The 19448-nt window shown below is 56.1% G+C and overlaps 3 protein-coding genes across 3 annotated transcripts; all 3 read left to right on the forward strand.

Annotated features, from left to right (window-relative positions):
• Positions 1–835: 835 nt before the first annotated feature.
• On the forward strand, positions 836–4355 carry Maz (MYC associated zinc finger protein). The gene is made up of 6 exons (XM_041666160.1): positions 836–1170; positions 1244–2100; positions 2458–2521; positions 2787–2958; positions 3691–3915; positions 4220–4355. Exons 1-5 carry the CDS (start codon positions 979–981, stop codon positions 3891–3893), a joined length of 1488 nt encoding a protein of 495 aa, XP_041522094.1. The 5' UTR covers positions 836–978; the 3' UTR covers positions 3894–3915; positions 4220–4355.
• A 1815-nt stretch (positions 4356–6170) lies between these two features.
• Positions 6171–9789, forward strand: Prrt2 (proline rich transmembrane protein 2). Its single transcript, XM_041666161.1, has 4 exons — positions 6171–6348; positions 6969–7911; positions 8298–8430; positions 8586–9789. Exons 2-4 carry the CDS (start codon positions 7033–7035, stop codon positions 8594–8596), a joined length of 1023 nt encoding a protein of 340 aa, XP_041522095.1. The 5' UTR covers positions 6171–6348; positions 6969–7032; the 3' UTR covers positions 8597–9789.
• A 139-nt stretch (positions 9790–9928) lies between these two features.
• Pagr1 (PAXIP1 associated glutamate rich protein 1) lies at positions 9929–12178 on the forward strand. The gene is made up of 3 exons (XM_041666162.1): positions 9929–10835; positions 10995–11077; positions 11769–12178. Exons 1-3 carry the CDS (start codon positions 10363–10365, stop codon positions 11966–11968), a joined length of 756 nt encoding a protein of 251 aa, XP_041522096.1. The 5' UTR covers positions 9929–10362; the 3' UTR covers positions 11969–12178.
• Positions 12179–19448: the final 7270 nt, after the last annotated feature.

Consider the following 19448-nt stretch of genomic DNA (forward strand, 5'->3'; position numbering starts at 1 on the left):
CGGCTGCTGGCGGAGGGAAGTGGGGGGTGGAATCGTTGAAGTGGGGGAAGAGAAGCCGCCTAGTCTCCCGCGCGCCCACCACCTGCACCATCGCCAACCAATCAGCAGCCGTCTCGAGGGTCTCGCGCTCGGGGCGACTCGGGCTGCTGGGTGGCTCCCCCGTCCCTCCTCCCTCCAGAGTTCCTCCCGTGCCTCCCCCTCCCGCTGGCCCCGCGCGCACCCGCGCTCGCGCCCGCTCCAGCCTCTTGTGTGTCCTCGCGCCCCCCGCCCGCCCTCCGGCGCGCAGTGTGCTCCGCTCCCCCACCCTCTTCCCCCCTCCCTCCCTGCGCGCCTCCTCCCCGGGTCCCCCTCCCCCCCACCGCCTCCTCCCGCCCCAGGGTGAGCGCGAGCCACCTCCCTCCTCCCTCCGCCATGGATCCCAGCAACTGGAGCAGCTTCATCTTCCAGGTAACAACCCCCGCCCCCCCCGCCCCTGCCCCCCCCTCCCACACCCCCTCCTGCCCGCCCTCCCTCCCGTCCCACCCCCCCTCCGCGCGCCCGGTGCGCGCGCAGCTGTCCCCCTCCCTCCCTCGCGCCCTCCCCCGCCCTCCCCGAGGCGCCGGCTGGGCGCGCGCGCGCGGCGGGGGCCGAAGCTGCTCCCTCGCTCCCCCCACCCCGCCCCGCCAGGCTCCAACTGCCGCCACCGCCGCCGCCGCCGCCGCCCGGGCCCCCCGCCCCCGGCCCCGGCCCTCGGCCCCGCGGGGCCTCTCGCCCCCACCCAGGGGGCGTCGCCGCCGCCGCCGCGCTCCGCGCCCCACAAGACGCCCTCCTTCCCTCCCTCCCGCCGGCCGGGGTGCGCGGGCGGCGGGGCGGCCCTCGGGCCATGCGTTCGGCTCGGCCCAACCCGGCCGGCCGGGGGCGGCGCCCCGAGCCCGGGCCCCGCGCGGCCCGTGCCCCCGGCTCCCGCTGAGCTCCGGGGGCCCCACTGTGGCCGAGGCCATGTTCCCCGTGTTCCCTTGCACGCTGCTGGCCCCCCCCTTCCCCGTGCTGGGCCTGGACTCCCGGGGGGTGGGCGGCCTCATGAACTCCTTCCCGCCACCTCAGGGTCACGCCCAGAACCCCCTGCAGGTCGGGGCTGAGCTCCAGTCCCGCTTCTTTGCCTCCCAGGGCTGCGCCCAGAGTCCATTCCAGGTGAGTAGGGGCCGGGCCGGGCGGGCAGGCGCCGACCAGCAACCGCGGCCCACACGGCGCCTTGTCTCTGCAGGCCGCACCGGCGCCCCCACCCACGCCCCAGGCCCCGGCGGCCGAGCCCCTCCAAGTGGACTTGCTCCCGGTTCTCGCCGCTGCGCAGGAATCGGCCGCGGCGGCTGCAGCCGCGGCGGCGGCGGCCGCTGCTGTGGTTACTGCACCCCCAGCCCCTGCTGCCGCCTCCACCGTGGACACAGCGGCCCTGAAGCAGCCTCCGGCGCCTCCTCCGCCACCCCCTGCCGTCTCCGCACCCGCCGCAGAAGCCGCGCCCCCCGCCGCGGCCGCCACCATCGCCGCTGCCGCCGCGGCAGCCACCGCTGTCGTCGCCCCAACCTCTACAGTCGCTGTGGCCCCTGTTGCATCTGTTTTGGAGAAGAAGACAAAGAGCAAGGGGCCCTACATTTGCGCCCTGTGCGCCAAGGAGTTCAAGAACGGCTACAACCTCCGGAGGCACGAAGCCATCCACACAGGAGCCAAGGCTGGCCGGGTCCCATCGGGTGCTATGAAGATGCCCACCATGGTGCCCCTGAGCCTCTTGAGCGTGCCCCAGCTGAGCGGGGCCAGCGGGGGAGGGGGAGAAGCCGGGGCTGGCGGAGGCACAGCCGCCGTGGCGCCCGGTGGCGTTGTGACCACGACTGCCTCTGGAAAGCGCATCCGGAAGAATCACGCCTGCGAGATGTGCGGCAAGGCCTTCCGCGACGTCTACCACCTGAACCGACATAAGCTGTCGCACTCGGACGAGAAGCCCTACCAGTGCCCTGTGTGCCAGCAGCGCTTCAAGCGCAAGGACCGCATGAGTTACCACGTGCGCTCACATGACGGCGCTGTGCACAAGCCCTACAACTGCTCCCACTGTGGCAAGAGCTTCTCCCGGTGTGCAGGGGCCTCGGCTGCCCACTAGGCCGATGGTGGGGGGAGGGCAACGAGGTGGCCTGTCTTTGCCTAGTGGGGAGGCGGCTCCCGACGCTGGGGACGGGAACCACTCCCAGGGAGGAGGGAAGTGAGCCTCGTGGTTACTGGGAGCAGGGGGTGGTACTTTAGAGGAGGTGGGTCCTTGAGCTGAAGGAAAGCTGAATCCCGGCTTGAGGGATTTCCTGCCTGAGGACCGAAGTTCTGGGGGGAAACGCTGGGGTTTTGGAAAGGCACTTGGAGGAAGCTAGGCAGATGTGAGGCACACCTCACCTTGGAACCTTAGCCCTAACCCCCTCCCCCACCTCAACATATCCCTAGGCCGGATCACCTCAACAGTCACGTCAGACAAGTGCACTCAACAGAGCGGCCCTTCAAATGTGAGGTAGGAAGCCCGCTGCCTCCTGTCCTGGTGTTCATGATTTTGATCCTCACTGTAGCTGTCTGAGTTCAACCTCTCAGACCCCCTTTTTCTCTCTCTTTTTGCCTTTTCACTCCATTTTCGCATTTCTCCTTCAAGGCCTGGTCATCTCACGCCCATTTCCTACAGATCAAAGACCCCCCAAGGCTCTGATCCCTTTATCTTGCTCCCTTCTCTCTACTCCCCGAAGCTTTAACTCTCCTGTGACCCCCCACACCCTCCCCCCCAGAAATGTGAGGCAGCTTTTGCTACGAAGGATCGACTCCGGGCGCACACAGTACGACACGAGGAGAAGGTGCCATGTCATGTGTGTGGCAAGATGCTGAGCTCGGCTTATATTTCGGACCACATGAAGGTGCACAGCCAAGGCCCTCACCATGTCTGTGAGCTCTGCAACAAAGGTACATGCTAAGGGATGGCAGGAGGGCAGGGACAAAGTGGGGTGGGTGGGCACGAAGCTGGTGTGGTCACGGGTGGGGGTTAAGGGCGCTGTAGCCAAGAGCTTGTGGCATGTAGAAGAGCCCTTTAAGAACTAACGGAACTCACTAAATTCTGTGCCCAGAGTCCATCTCCTGTGTGGGCCTGGGGAGAATGAAGTGGGACGTGGTTGATTTGTGAAAGGAGAGCTCAAGAAAACCAGTCCCCAGTGTTTCAACTTCGCAGCCACAAGTTCTTGTCTCCAGCTCCTGGGGCAGGTGGAGCACAGCAGCACGGGTGTAGCAAGCACACACCCTGCCCAGTAGCAGAGAGAGCTCTTTTCAGTGTGGGTAGTTCACTAAATGAGCTGAGACCGGGGCACTGGAGAGGGGGGACACAGCCGTCTCTACTGAGAGTCAACCCTTCAAAAAGCTAGGCAACAGTGTCCTGTCGAATGGGAGGTCTCCCGGCTATGGGGGAAGATCTCTGTAGAACACTGTTAAGGATCAAGGAACAGGCACCGTTCAAACCAGGCCCCAAGCTCAGGGAAGGGCTATGTCCTAGTGGAGTAGTTGGCCCCAGCCTACCAAGGATGTGGTGGGAGGAGGACAGTGCCACCTGAGGAGGGTGTCCCCAGCCTAGGAGAACAGCCCTGTCTCTGGGGTCTCCACCAGGCTGACCCCCACCCCCCCATCCCAATCCACCCCCCCCCATAGGCTTCACCACAGCAGCATACCTGCGCATCCACGCGGTGAAGGACCATGGGCTCCAGGCCCCGCGGGCTGACCGCATCCTGTGCAAACTGTGCAGCGTGCACTGCAAGACCCCTGCCCAGCTGGCCGGCCACATGCAGACCCATCTGGGGGGGGCCGCCCCTCCTATCCCGGGAGATGCCCCCCAGCCACAGCCTACCTGCTGAGGGGGACCCCTGCACCCACCAGGCAAGGCGTGGGACATGGCTGGGGGGGCAGGATGGGATGTGTGGGACAAGGGAGTTCAAAGGGCCCAATAGGGGATCTCAGGAAGGCCAGGGATGCCAATCTGTCACTCAGCTTAGGGAGACTTGGGGTCCAGAGAGGACAGTACAGGGGGTAAGCAGGCAGGCCAAAGCCTCTGGGGGCCAGATAGGAAGTGAGTAACGGCTGTGTCCCAGGGGAAGTAGGGAAATAGTTGGAAAGTCTGGGATATGGAGCATGTTTCTTGCCATTCAGGTTGTGCTGTGATCCTTGGTGTTTCTCACTGTAGGTACTGGTGAGGTTTGTCCAATGGCGGCGGCAGCGGCAGCAGCAGCGGCAGCAGCAGTGGCAGCCCCTCCTACAGCTGTGGGCTCCCTCTCTGGGGCAGAGGGGGGTACCAGTGAGCTCTCAGCCACTTCCCTCCCAGCCCTGGTGAGCTCCAGGTTGATGGGGAAGAGGGGAAGAGTGGAGGAAAGCTCTTCTTGGTACAGTCTCCTCTTCCCACCAACTCACTGCTCTCCATCAGCCACGGAGCCTCCAGACAGAGGAGGAAGAAGGAATTCACTAGGTTTTAACAATGTTTCTCCTGCTCCTTTCTTCTCCCTATCAGAGCTGACCCTACAAACACCTGTCCCCTAAGTTGTGTTGAAGTCCCTTGGACAGTGAGCAGGGGTGGCAGAGGACAGCAGCAGCCACTGCCCTCAACCTTTAACCCCTTGCCTTTTCTCCCAGGGATTTGTGAGCCTTTCCCTAGAAGGTCCTGTGCTCTCCTCCTTGAGTCCCCTCTCCTACTGTCTGCTGCCCCTTCCTGGGGAGTTGGTGCTTTCTTTTTTTGTTGTTGTTTTTTCCCAGGGGGAGGGAGGAGAGAGAGGAGGGGGATTAAGATTCTGTCCCAAAGGAAGGATACAGTGGTATTGAGGGGCAGAACCAGGGAAGGCAGAGGGATACTTTCAGCAAGATGGAGTGACTAAACCCTAACATCTACTGGAGTATCTCCAGGGAAAAGCCAAGGGGAGCATCAGAAGGAGCCACTAGGGCCAGAGGCAGAACAAGAGAGATGGAATCTTAGGGGGCCAGGGTAAAGGAGGAGAGCCAGGGACAAGAGGTGCTTCCTGGGGGTGGGGGAATGCAGCCACGGTGTCTCCCCCTTCCCTCTTCCACCCCAGCTCCAGCCCTGGTCTTTTCTCCTCTTTCCCACAACAGAAGCTGTGGCCCTGGCCATGTCATCGTGTTCCTGTGTCCCTTGCATGTTTCCCCCCTTCCCCTCCCTCCTTTTGCGCAGACCCCATTACAATAAATTTTAAATAAAAAATTGTCTCTGGGTTCCTAAGTTATCTTCACCATGCCCCCCCATCGTATGTGCACCTCACCCCTTGTAGGGAGAAGAGGGAGGTCTTTACTGGCCTTCATCTTTTCTCAACTTTTCTTGCCCTGCAAAATGCTGACTCCCCCTTCTGAGGTACAGTCTCTAGATAGCACCGATTTAGGGTGAACCCAAGAATCCTGAGGCTGTGGGGAGCAATTTCCAGGTCTTTAGGGAATACCCACTGGAGATTTCTGATGCCCAAGCTGGCTATTCATGCTATCCTCCCTTCCAAAACCCAGCAGCAGGATGTATAGAGCCCCACCAAATGCCTGCACATTTAGATCCCAGAGGCCATGGTTGGCGCTGATGCAGAAGCCATTGGATAAACTATTCAGTTCTACCATGGTGGTCGTGGACTGCTTGCCCTACCCATTCCAGTGTGGCCCAGTGCATCTGCCTAGCTTGCTGGAATTTCTGGGTTTTGCTCAGACCTTTCCATAAACCCTCCCTTAAGCTTTTCATCAGCCATTGCTGTTGCTTTCCTCGAGTAGCAAGGCTTTAGTTCTGCAGGCACCCCTCTTGAAACCCAACGCGGTACCCCTGCAGCCGCCCCAGACTTAGAGCTGTCTCCTTAACCCATCTTTGCTGCTCAGGGTGCTTCCTCCCAGTCTTCACTGGTCGGCCTCCTCACAAACCCAGGTCTCTGCCAGGATCCCCCGGTGACCGTTGGCGGGAGGGGCCGAGGACTTGGGAAGGGGGTGCCCCACCAGGAGATGCGCGTGAGAAAGGGCAGGGAGGGGGCACGAGTGGTCCCCGGGCTGGTTACCCAGGTAACACGGAGCTGGCACGAGGCTCCCTTGTGCTGTCCGGGAGGGGCAGGAGGCGTGCTAGGGGCGGGGGCGGCGCGGCAGCAGTGCAGCTTAGGGGAGGGGACCAGAGAAGAAGGGCCGAGCAAACCCGGAGGAGAGAGGAGGGGAGATCCGCCACCTCCCTTCATTGCTCACAGACTTGTTCCCTCCCGGTCTGCGGCTGCTGCAGCAGCAGTGGCGGTGGGACGCAGGAGCAGTCCCGAGGCTGGCAGCGGATGAGACTGGGACGAACTGAGGCCGCTGGTAGGAGTGGACGACAGACAGCTGGGTGGCATGGGAATGCAGGTGCCAGGCGAACTAGAGGGTGGTGCTGGGTGCGCCATGCCATCGGGAGAAGATCCCCTCCCCCTCGGCCTCTCTGAAGGCATCAAGGGAACCCCTAAAAGAAGGGCTGAGAAGGGACGGACAAGATGCTAGGTCTCTCTAGAAAGGGGCGGGGAGGAGGTGGGGGGGATATTTGAGCCCAAATGCGCACTGCTCAGGTGGCGCCCAGAAAAGAGGGAAGGGCACAAAAGGAACAGAATGTGTGGGGTTCTCTGTCTGCCTGTTGGAGTGTCGGTTATATGCACAGATTTTGATGAGCTGGGGTACCTTCGAGGTGGGATTGGAGAGTCTGGGTCTTGTTGGCTGTGTTGGATGGATTCAGGAACAGACCTAGGGCGGTTCTGTTTAAAAGAGGATTGTCTTCCCGGGACTCTCCAAGCAGACTTTAGGTAGAACACTTCTCCACCAAGGGTGTCCCACCTCAAAGCAAAGGGAACGCCAACTTTTCCTCCTCTCCCTAGGGACAGTACAGGCTAGCCTTGGCCTTTGGTGATGAGAGCCCTCTTCTGCCTCACCAAACCTGTCTCCTCCTCTTCCAGGATTTGCCACTGTCACTGCTGTTTCCTCTTCCCCGCGGGCCCTCTCCTATCTCCCTTCTCTAAGATGGCAGCCAGCAGCTCTGAGGTCCCTGAAATGAAGGGGGTAGAAGAGAGTTCCAAGACCCAGAGAGAAGGACCTGACCATTCTGAAACTGGACTAGGTCCTGCCCAGGTTGTAGCAGAGATTCCAGACCAGCCAGAGGCCCTTCAGCCAGGCCCAGGTATCACTGCAGCCCCTGTGGACTCAGGGCCTAAGGCTGAGCTGGACCCAGAAACCACAGAGACCCCAGTTGAGGCCCCTGAAACAGCCCAGGCCACAGACCTCAGCTTAAATCCAGGAGAAGAATCCAAGGCCAGCCCCAGCCCCAGCGAGGCATGCCAAGAGCCAGCACCCAAACCAGATGAGAAGAAAGAAGCCGCAGCAGAGCAGGGGTCTGAGCCACAGTCTGCAGCCCCTCCTGAGTCAGTCTCAGAGCCTGCTTTCCAGTCAGACCCTCAGCCAGCTCCCCAGCCTTCTCCTAAACTACCCCTTCAGCCAGAAGCCCCCACCCAAGAGGACCCTACCCCTGAGATCCTGACAGAAAGTATAGGGGAAAAGCAAGAAAATGGAGCAGTGGTTCCCCTTCAGGCTGGTGATGGGGAAGAGGGTCCAGCCCCTGAGCCTCACTCGCCACCCTCAACTAAAACACCACCAGCCAATGGGGCTCCCCCTCGTGTGCTGCAGAAGCTGGTCGAGGAGGACAGAATAGGAAGGGCTCATAGTGGGCACCCAGGATCTCCACGAGGTAGTCTGAGCCGCCATCCCAGCTCCCAGCTGGCAGGGCCTGGGGTGGAAGGGGGTGATGGCACCCAGAAACCCCGGGACTACATCATCCTTGCCATCCTGTCCTGCTTCTGCCCCATGTGGCCTGTCAACATTGTGGCCTTCGCTTATGCTGTCATGGTGAGCCCCAAGGGACCCTGGCCCCAGGGATACTGTGGCTCCCAACTTCCTGCCAGTGCCAGAAGAGAGCCCCAATAATGACACCTTCCCTCACCTCTCTCTGCATGGATCCCACTTTCCCAGTTTCTGGGCCTTTGCTTGCCTCTCCCCAGGACCTAACCTTCCAAGCCGCTCCTGCTCTGCCCCTTCAAGCGAGGGAGGGGGGACTAGAAAGATGTTTCCTATAACCTTGCTGACCTGTGCCCTCTTCCTCCTGCATTCCCAATCCTTCCTTTCTTAACCCCACGGGGCTGACCTCTTTCCTCTGGACTCTCACCTGATCCCTGCTGGGCCGGTTCCTGCTGACCTGGGCCATGATACCTCCAAACCCCTCACCCTTACCCTAGTCCCGGAACAGCCTGCAACAGGGGGACGTGGATGGGGCTCAACGTCTGGGCCGAGTAGCCAAGCTCTTAAGCATCGTGGCGCTGGTGGGGGGGGTCCTCATCATCATCGCCTCCTGCGTCATCAACTTGGGCGGTGAGTGGGGGTCGGGGACAGGAAAGGGAGGAGTGGAAGGGTTGACAAGGGCAGCTTTACTAACCCCTGGCCCTGCTCTCTCCTGTCTGTTCTCCCTATTCCTTTGTCTCTTCCTGTCTCTTTCCCTGTCTGTCTTTCCCTCTCGTCTCCCACAGTGTATAAGTGAGGGGCTCTGCCCTGCCTTCCAAGACTTTTCTTCCTGTTGGGAGCTGTCTTGGGTCCATCCCTTCTCTGGGGGATGCCCAGTCCATGGCCCTGGCCCCCATCCCTAGGGACCAAGGGAGCCTGAGCAGCCTTGTTTACAGCTTATGTCCTGCTCCTGCATCCTGCCAGGCTGCACTGCCAGCCATTGGCTTCCTTTCTCCCTGCACTTTTGCCTGCGGATCTCCCCTCCTGCCTCTTGGCCTCCCTAACCCTGCACTCTGAAAAACCTCTCTGCACTTCTGGAAGCCTCCTGAACATCCAAATTGTACTCTGCACCTCTGCATCCCCCCCACCCCCAACACTTGTTCCTGCCTCTGGAACCCTCTGCACAGTAATTAACCTTGACCTCCTAACTTTCATTGTCTTGGTATCTAACCCATTCTTCCCTTCCCTTCCCTTCCTTAACACCGTTTCCCCTTGCCACATCCCCTGACCCCTTCTGCCTTCTCATCTTCCCATCTTCAACCCTCCTGCCACCATTTAGTCTGCAAAAACTGCAGTACTTAGGTCAGGCTGAGGGAGGAAGGATGGTGTGGGAAGTGGACTGCCTAACTAGGAGCTCTGACTGTTCTCTGCTGGGGACCACGCGGGCCCAGACCATACATACCCAGACCCCAATCCCCAAGGTGCCTATTGGGTCGCAAAGTTGGCCAGCCAGGCCTCTCCTGGGGGACTTGCACCAGAGTGGAAGTCCTTATTCTGAACATCCAGGGGAGAAAGGAGTGCCGCAGCGGCTGAAGGGTCAGCCTGAGTTGACCTGCCCATTTGGGCTTAATTATAACCTCAGAGTTTCTTGTTTGAAGGTCTGAGGGGTTTGGGCCATTCACTTGCTTTGTAAACAGGCGTATTTAAAAAAAAAAAAAGAAAAGGACCAAAGTTCCCAGCTCCAGGGAGCGAGGGAGGGGTGGAGGCGCTCTGTGATTATTCTCTAAGAGGATGAGGGAGGTTTGTTGCACGTGACAGCCCTCTGAGGAGGCAAGGAGCCAGCTGCAATGCATTTCGGAGTTGGTGGGGGTTTTTTGTTTCTTTAAAAAAAAAAAAAAGTTGGGGGAAACTAAAATTCCTTTTAAAAACAATTAAACTGAGTCTCCCTTTTTGTATGCTGAATGCTGCATGAGTTTTAAAACCAATAAACAGAGAATGCATGAGACTCGCCTCAGTTGGTCCCTGTGTTCGTTTGCAGAGTCAAGGCACTGCTTTCTGGCAGGCCCTAGTGAACGAAATACGCATGCGCTGCCGCAGTGGCCATCTTTAGTGTGGGCCGAAGCTAGTGATGCCTACGGGCCTATCGCACATGCGCAAGCTTTCTCTTTCCTCTTTCGAGTAGCTTTGAGTGGAGTCTCCGCGCGCCATTTCTCTGCGCCTGCGTGCTGCGACCCTGCGCAGCCTGGGAGGCGGGTTTTAGCTCCAGGTTTGTACGGCCGCTGAGTTGACGCGAACTAGGTCTGCTAGGTCCAAGGAAATGACTCCCGTCCCGGTGTTGGAGAGGGCGATGTGAAAGCGAGAAAACAGGCCCTTCCCTTTCCAGCTCCGAGCGTGGTTTCTGCGGGTCCCCGGGAACGGCGGGATTCTGGATTTGGATCCGTGGGGTGGGGTCTGTCCTTGCCGGGATCTGAGCGCCCCCTTCTGGGGACGGTGCTCTGGCCGCAGTCAGTGCAATCCTTTTGGGGAGGCACCCTGGTCTGGTACTCCAGACTCTCCTATATTGCTGGGCTTCCCTAGTGCTCTATGTCCTTGGGCCATGGAACCATTGCAGGCAGCACAGCGGCGCCTCTGTCTGAAGAAGGGGAAGTGACTTCCGGCCTCCAGGCTCTGGCGGTGGAGGACACCGGAGGTCCCTCCGTCTCGGCTAGTAAGGCCGAGGAAGAGGGGCAAGGAGGTCAGGAGGAGGCCGGGCGTGAGGGATCCAGGGCTGAGGAGGCACTAGAAGCTCCCAGCGCTGGGGACGACGAGCGCGCCGAGGGAGAATCCGAAGACTGGTGCGTGCCCTGCAGCGATGAGGAGGTGGAGCTGCCGGCCAATGGGCAGTCCTGGATGCCCCCACCCTCCGAAATCCAGCGACTTTATGAACTGCTGGCAGCCCAAGGTACTCTGGAGCTTCAAGCGGAGATCCTGCCCCGCCGGCCCCCTACTCCTGAAGCCCAGAGTGAAGAGGAGAGATCAGATGAGGAGCCGGAGGCCAAAGAGGAGGAGGAGGAAAAGTGAGGCCATAACTTTAAACGCTGTCCCTGGTACCACTCTCCTAAGCACAGAAACTGGAGGGAGGGGAGAGTGGGAAAGGACAAGCCCTCAGGCGGGGGTGTACCTGAAGGTGTTTGGGAGGGCCACCCTCACCCTCGTTCTCTGTTCACCCGTCTCAGGCCGCACATGCCTACAGAATTTGACTTTGACGATGAGCCCATGACACCGAAGGACTCCTTGATTGACAGGAGACGTACGCCAGGTACGAGTAAGAGGGAAGAATTGAGGGGAGGTAAGGGGCTTCTGCGTACCCCAGAGTGGTACACCAGCTGCAGAAGGAGCAGACACGGTGGCAGGGTCGCTAGCTTAGTCAGTGCTTACTTCCCTGGAAGAGACCCACAGACCTTCCCGCCAGATTTCCTGTTCCTTTCATCTTCCCAGAAATCCAAAGTCCCCTGGACATTATTCTCCAGAACACAATTATGTAGTGCTGTGTCCATCACCAGCACTGACCCACTATCCCGCCCACGTGCCTTCCTAGAATTTACTCTCAGAGTCATTGGTCCAGGCAGAGGCAAGTTCCATTAGCTCCACAGTCTCCCCGCTTCTGGTCTCAGCTGCCAGAGTAGTCCCTTTTGGTGAAGTCCTGTCATTTCTCTGCTTATAGTTCTCCAGACGATTCCATTGTAGGGAGGACAAGCATGTCCAGGGAGAGTCTGTCCACTCTCCACCCCAGTGCCCCAGGACCTTTGCACACACACCCAGCCACCCCTCCTAGGTATGTCCCCTAGGCATCGCATTATGGGGGTTCAGTCATCCTGTGTTTGGCTCAGCCTGAAGCATTAGCTCCTCTGCGCTGAGGCCTAACATGAATCTGCCCAACAAAGTCTCTACGAGTGGGGGCAGGGAGGTGCTCACTGCCTCAATCCTGTCCCGTTTTCCTACCTTCTTAGGGAGCGCAGCCCGGAGCCAGAAGCGCGAGGCCCGCCTGGATAAGGTCCTCTCGGACATGAAGCGGCATAAGAAACTAGAGGAACAGATCCTTCGGACTGGGAGAGACCTCTTCAGCCTAGACTCAGAGGGTCCCAGCCCTGCCAGCCCTCCACTCCGATCCTCGGGGAGCAGTCTCTTCCCCAGGCAGCGGAAGTACTGACTGTTGCTGCCATGGCCTGCAGGTGCAGACCTTTGCTGCTGGGTGTGGCCAGCCTTTCCCAGCCCAGACTCTGGGAAACTTGTCACAGAGGAAAGCCTCAAGCTCCCAGTGCAGTGCCTTGTGGGAGAGTGTGCTCTGTTGAATGTCTCCCTGCAGTTCTAAACTGGGTTTGCTGAGTCTTAATAAAAGATACAGAATGGTCTTTTCTTAGCAGAGACTTCCACTGGACCCAGGCAATTGTTCTCACTTGGGCGGAAACAGCTGTATTCCTCCACACTGGGAAATTGAAGCCAGATAGGGCAACAGTGTACCCAGCCATCACCGTAGCTACCTCTGCTTAGGTCCTTTGGCCCTTCTCAGTCTCAGTCCAGCCCCACCAGATGGTACTGAGGCAGAAATTGCTGCTGAGTATGGACCCAGCCCTAGTGTCTTCAGAAGCAGCTTGGTGAGGGAAAAGATCCAGTTGCAGGGCCCTTTAAATCTAAGCTCCACCCCTGCATGTCCAGCCCTATGGGGAAGTCATCCCCAGAGTTGGTGAGGGAAATTCCAGCAGGCAGCAGCCAACTAGCTACACAGCTAAATGTGAGTAAGGGATTGCCCCCTGGGCAGGACCCCCAGACTGCAGCCCATGAGGAGGTGTTTGGCCCATGGCTCTCTAATGCTCCTGCTCTCCAGTGCCTGGGGGGTGGGGGGGCAGAACCCCTTAGTTATAAAGGGCAGGAAGGAGGGCGTTGGCAGCTCTGCTTTGGGAGGTTTCACTTTCTAGTAGTGTTCTGGGTTTTGAAACGCCCTGCCGATATCATCCCCCCCAAACCTTAAGCCTCCCTGATTGGAGGTGAGGGGTACTTGGTCAGGCCCAGCTGCACACATTATTAGTGACCTACTCAGGAGGCTGAAGCAGAAGGATGCCTTGAGGCCGGAAGCTCCAAACCTCATGTGGGAGGCCCCCACCTTTTTGTTTCTGGTTTGTGTCATTGGCTTTTATTTTTATGAGAAAGGGTCTCCTGTTTCCTAAGTGGTCCTGAACTCTCTCTGTAGCCCAGGATGACCTTGAACATCTGATCCTCTTGCCTCCACCTCTTGAGTGAATGCTGACAGAGATGTCTGCTACTGCTATCAGTTTTGTTCAGTGCTGGGCCTCAGACCTAGGCCTTCATGCATTTTAGGCAAGGACTCTACAAACTGGTGGATGGGGTGTAACTCAGTTTCACTACATAACTACATACCCAAGACCCTGTTTTTAGCCCCGAGCACACTTTTTTCTTAAAAAAGAAAAAAGAAAGAAAGAAAAAGCAGATAGGGGAACCTTGCCAGACACAGTTGACGCCTCTAATCCCAGCACTTCAGTTGTTGAAGTAAGGGTCTCCAGAGGTTTGTGGCCAGCCTGAGCTACAGTGTAAGATCCTGTCTCAAATAACAAAAGCCAATTAGAAAAAGTTACAGCTTCCATTCAGACTCCATCTTTGATCTTACTTCCCTGCCCTCACTCCCTGAGGACCCAGGCTCTGCTTTCTCTTCTTGAATGACTGGCATGTGACTTGATCCCCTCGGTTCCCTTCTCTACCAGTTGTAGAAGCTTTCCTGCTGCCCTGTGCAGGGCTGTGCCAACAGAACCGGCCTTGGCCAGTCACTTGAGCACTGGCTAGCAGGACGCTCAGAAGGTTAGCTTGATTTCCAGAAGGCACAGAGATTAGTGAGAACAAGCGTCTCTGGGAAAGAGAAAGTGAGAACAGTAAGCTCAGACAACCAGCCTGTGATTCTGGGGCCTTGGGATCTCTGATTGGAGCCCAACTCTGACAGGAGATGGTAATTGAGGCAGCTAGCTGTTCTCAGCTTCCTACCTGAGGACCCTTGGGGCAGAGAAGAGGGCTGGCCATCACAGGAGCACTGGATGGCTCTCCCGGAAACTGTCTTCTTATGCCTTTGGTATATATCTACCCTGCCCTGAGGTGGGGCCATTGGGCAGGACAGCTATTACCTTGTGTGCCTAGGTGCTGGTTGCTCAGTCCTGTGGTGATTGCCCCACTCCCAGCTTCTCGTGTAGCCAGGGTTGGTCACTAGTTCAGGCTATGGAAAATGCTTTTACCTTTGAATGTCTATTGGTGTTGTTTCCTGAACAGCAACAACCCCACCCATATTCTCTGTGTCCCATGGCCTCACAAGCCATACTGCCTCTAGTGATGGTGACACAGACGCCTGGTCAACCTTCCAGAGCAGAATGACTGAGTTAGACCCTGATGGCTCAGGTTACAATGAGTCAATCAAAGATACTTAACCCGTGGTGGGTTGGGTTACTCCAAGTAGGAGTTGGTTATGCCTCAGATCCAAGTTCTAGTAAAGCCTGGGAGACAGTGTGGATAGGCTTAAATGTCAGCCAGAAGCCGGGTATGGGGGAGCATGTCAAACCCTAGTCTCATCTACTTGGGAAACAAAGTCATGAAGATTGTTTTATCCCAAGTTCAAGGCCAGCCTACCAGCAAAATAAGACTCTTAAAAAACAGAGTATGTGTGTTGGCGGGGGGGGGGGGGGCCTGGAGAGATGGCTCTGAGGTTAGGAGCACTGACTGCTCTTCCAGAGGTCCTGAGTTCAATTCTCAGCATCCACATGGTGGCTCACAATTGCTTTAACTCTGAGGGTTTGGATGCCCTCTTCTGACTTCCACGAGCCACCTGCTCCTCATATGTACACTCACAGACTGAAAAGTTAAAAAGAAAAAGAAGAAAGTCCCAGGCAAGACTTGTCCGGGAGAGAAAACTTGGCCCTAGATCAGAAGTTTTGAGCCCATTCTACTACACACTCACCTTTGGTGATTGACATTTATTTGTAACATCTTGGGGGCAAAGTTCTGGGCTGGCAGAGCACCTTGGCACATGGTGAGGCCACCAAGCTATCCCCCTACCACAAAGTGACCTAGCTCAGGTTAAGATTGTTGTCTTCTTCCGGGGTCTCTAGCCTGGCGTGCCTATGCTACAATACTACAGCATGGGCTGCCAGCCCGGGCATGGGTTGGTTAAGATTTTCCCTCGGAGGGGCTAGTGAGATTGCCACCAAGCCTCACTGAGGAGCTGAGTTCAAATCCCCAAATTAACATGGTGGAAGGTGAGGTCACTGAGGGAGCATCCCTGCTTATGCTGAATGTGAATCTTTTCTTAAACCCAAAGCTGGTGACGATCTGGTGGCTTGCCTGGGTCACCATTTTCACTGTCTGTCCTCTCCTGACGAAGAGAGCAGTGCTGGGAACAAAGGGAGCTACTTGAAGCTAGGCTGGGGGAAGGATGGGAGAATGAATAGTTTCTGGGTGTTGGTGTCACAGGCCTGTAATCTCAGAACTTGGGAGGTGTGTGTAATGAAAAGAAAAATGAAGAGACTTCAGGCTGTGTGTGGGGGAGGGGAGGAACCTGAGAAGGGTTCTTACCAGAGAAGGCAGGAAAGTGAACTTTGGTAGTGTTAGCTTAAACTAGGAAGCACAGGGCAATTGGAACTATTATCCACAGGAGGGAGGCTGTTCAAACTGGAATGTTGGCACAGGGCACAGGGCGGGGATGAGGATTCAGGTCATTGTCAATGAGCCTCACAGTTGGCTCATTGCTACCCTGGACCAGATAGCCCCAAAGAAGGGAGGAAAAATCTCTGCACTCCAGATGCCATCTGGCTTGTTGAGCTTGGTGTGCTTAGGATGGATGCTCCCCCAACAGGTGACGGTTGTGCGCACCTTCGGAGGCAGAGGCCGTCTGATCTCTGTGAGTTTGAGACCAGCTTAGTCTACAGAGCAAGTTCCAGGACAGCCAGGGATACACAGAGAGAAATCCTGTCTCAGAAAACAAATAAACAAAAAGATGGGTTTCTCCACCCCCACCCCTTGGGCCACAAACCTGTAGCTTCAGGACAGCCATTTTCAGTCCTGCAGAAGTTCCGTTGCTGGGCGTTCAGAGCCACGGTAGCTATGATAGAACCCTGATAGACATTTCCTGCTGCTGAGGTTTTGTTTTGGTTCTTAGAGACAGGGTTTCCCTGTGTAGCCCTGGCTGTCCTGAAACTTTCTTCCTTGACCAGGCTGGCCTCCAACTCAGAGATCCACCTACCTGAGCCTCCCAAGCTCTGGAATTAAAGGTGTGAGCCACCACACCTGGTTCTGTTGAGTTTTTGAGATAGAAGTTTTGAGTACACTCAGCTAACTGAAACTTGCTACCTAGCTCAGTCCTTCAAACTGCAGTCTCTGCCTACTTCCTGAGTGCTGGGATGACAGCCTGAACCCTAGGCCCAGCTTCCCCCACACCCTGACATCTGTGTAAACCAGGGTAGCCTGGACTAGTAGGGTCACCTTCACCTTCAGAGTGGCTCTCGGTCTTTTTTTTTTTTTTTGAGACATTGTGAAGAATGTTTAAAAATATTGGTGCTCAGACCCTACCTACCCTCTACCAAAAAAAATCCAAATCCCCAGATTTATAGGGCTTTAAGAATCTCCGGGGGACATAGCTCGGCTGCTAAGGGCCTGCTCCTGCAGAGAACCCAAGTTCAACTCCCGGCACTCGTATGCATATACCCTCACACAGACACATCCAAGGGTCCTTAACCACTAGCTTATTATTTATTTTGAGTCAAGGTCTCATTATGTAGTTCTGTTTGACCTGCAACTCACCCTGTAGACCAGGCTGGCCTCCATCTCAGAGCCTTCCCACCGGTCTGTCTCCAGAATATTGAGGTTAAAGTCAAGTGCTACCACGCCCAGCATACCGCTGTCTTTTGAGGGCCGTGACTTAATGGAAATAAAAACCTGGAACTGCACATATTATCCAGTAAGCCACTAGAGCCTGCGCCTGGTCACGAATCCCGTGCTGGGGACATAAGGGCTATGTGGGCACCGAGGGACTTGACTGGTGGTCTTCGCGGAAGGCACTGCTGTGGGGTGTGGCAGGGGAGTGGACAGGGAGATGAAATAGGATCCTTTTACTGAAGCAAGGGCTTGGCCTCAGAACAAAGCCAGAACCTAGCCTGATTAGCTTTGAGGGAGGCTCTTGCTGAGTCACCGAGCTGGGAGAGGCTCTCAGGCCCCCTGACTGTTCCCAGCTGGGGTGACAGATGGTGGAGAGGCCTCAGTCTTGGGGAGTGGAGCATTGTACAACAAGGAGCCAATAGAGGCTGTGCCTGGAGCTGACCCCCACCTCACAGGACTTTCTACAGGGCCCTTCTTCCAGGTGGGGCCTCTGAACCCTGCTGGTATCCCAGGCCCTTCCTCTTGGCCCATCTGGTTTCCTGGCGAAACCTTTCCAGTGTCCCTGCAGAGGAGCCCCTGGAGAGACACTCTGCATTGCTGTGCCCCTCGGGCTTGGTTAGGCTGGCGTGCAAGACTAACCTCCTTCCTCACCAACAGACAAGTGAGGGTTAAGCCCTAATGCCAGGTGGGGAAGGAGGCCCCAACCACACCCCTCTCTGGGTTAGGAAAACCGGGCCTTGGGCCATGTGTCTATTCTCAGTAATAAACACAGCACTGGTGAAAAGCCAGACTTGGCTCTGGGTGCTTTCTGTACAAACACACAATCACAGTGCCGGGAAAAGACTGCCGGTCAGGCCAATTTTGTCATTGAGGAGGCAGATGGAAGAACAAAAGCCTTGTCTAAGGTCGCCCGCTGGAATGTGGTGGCGCAGGCCTTTAATTCCAGCACTTGGGAGGCAGAGGCAGGCAGATCTCTGTGAGTTCGAGGCCAGCCTGGTCTACATAGTGAGTTCCAGGTTAGAGAGAGCTATTCAGAGAGAGAGAGAAAAAAGTTAGAGTCACAGTTTTGGTGGCCCCAACCTTCCAAAGCCTTGAACGTTGCTCTCCTAGAACAGGGCTCCATTTCATGTCCTGGAGCAGCTTTCTAGGAAAGAGGCCAAGCGCAGCCGAGGGCTCAGGGCAGAGGGATGAGAGTGGGCACAGAGTCTGGAAGACAGAAGGCAAGCTCTGAGACCAGAACAGCTACTCCAGAGAATTAGGAACCTTAGCCTCCTATGAAAAGGGAGCCTAGGAAAACATCTGGGTCAAATCCCAACACGGGTGCAAGGTTAAAGAAGGAGGCAGTGTGTTAGTTACTGTATGTGTTGCAAAATCCCCACAAAGGCAGCTTCTGGAAGGACTTGATTTTTTTCACCGTTTGAGGTTAAGCAACACTGCATCCCTCTCGCGTGGGAAGCATAGCAGAAAAGCTTGGAATGGAAACTATAACCCTGGGCCAGGGAAGGGCTCAGTTTAAAGTGCTTGTCGTTCATGTGAGAGGTTCCGAATTCAGTTCCCAGCACCTAAGTAAAAGCTAAACTCTGTGACTACGAGGTGAAGACAGACAAATCCCTGGAGCTTGCTGGCCGGCTAGCCCGCTGGAACTGGCAGCCGTGGGTCCTCCCAAGAGGTGTTTTGGTTTGTGTTGTTGTCTCAGAAGAACCCAGGTGAGACAGGAGAGATGAGGTGAAGGTCCTTCCTGCTAAGCCTGACAAATTGAGCTTGAACCACGTGGTGGAGGTGTTGTGTGGTGTTTTACGCTTTTGGCTTTTTGGGGGGGACGCACCACCGAGCTCCCAAATAAATCACAAATGGAGGCTTATTAATAATTATAAATAAATGCCCAACCTTAGCTTGGCTTATTTCTAGCCAGCTTTCCTTAGCTTAAATTATCCCGCCTCCCTTTTGCCTCTGGGCTTTTTCCTTTTCTTGCTTCTGCATATCTTACTTCGTGACTGACTGTGGCTCCTCTCCTGTTCTCCTGTTGTTCCACCTTGCCTTGGTTTTTCTCCTATTTGTCCTCTCTGCTTGCCAGCCCCGCCCATCCTTGCACCTGTCTCTCGCTATTGGCCGTTCAGTTCTTTCTTATTAGGCCATCAGGTGTTTTAGACAGGCAAAGAATCACAGCTTCAGAGTTAAACAAATGCAGTGTAAACAGAAGCAACACATCATTAACCAAATGTTCCACAGCATAAACAAAACTAATACACCTTTTTAAAAAAAGTTTATTGATTTTTTATTGAGTTCTACATTTTTCTCTGCTCCCCTCCCTGCCTCTCCCCTCCCCTTCATCCCCCTCTCAAGGTCCCCTTGCTCCCAATTTGCTCCGAAGATCTTGTCTTTTTCTATTTCCCATGTAGATTAGATCTATATATGTCTCTCTTAGGGACTTCACTGTTGTCTAGGTTCTCTGGGATTGTGGTTTGTAGGCTGGCTTTCTTTGCTTTATGTTTAAAAACCACCTATGAGTGAGTACATGTGATAATTGTCTTTCTGGGTCTCGGTTACCTCACTCAAAATAATGTTTTCTAGCTCCATCCATTTTTCTGCAAAATTCAAGATGTTGTTATTTTTTCTGCTGTGTAGTACTCCATTGTGTAAATGTACCACATTTTCCTTATCCATTCTTCAGTCAAGGGGCATTTAGGTTGTGTCCAGGTTCTGGCTATGACAAACAATGCTCCTATGAACACAGTTGAGCACATGTCCTTGTGGCATGATTGAGC

The sequence above is a fragment of the Microtus oregoni genome, unplaced genomic scaffold, assembly GCF_018167655.1.
Source record: "Microtus oregoni isolate MIOR12 unplaced genomic scaffold, Mior012 000016F_ref0000370, whole genome shotgun sequence".
Classification (NCBI taxonomy): domain Eukaryota; kingdom Metazoa; phylum Chordata; class Mammalia; order Rodentia; family Cricetidae; genus Microtus; species Microtus oregoni.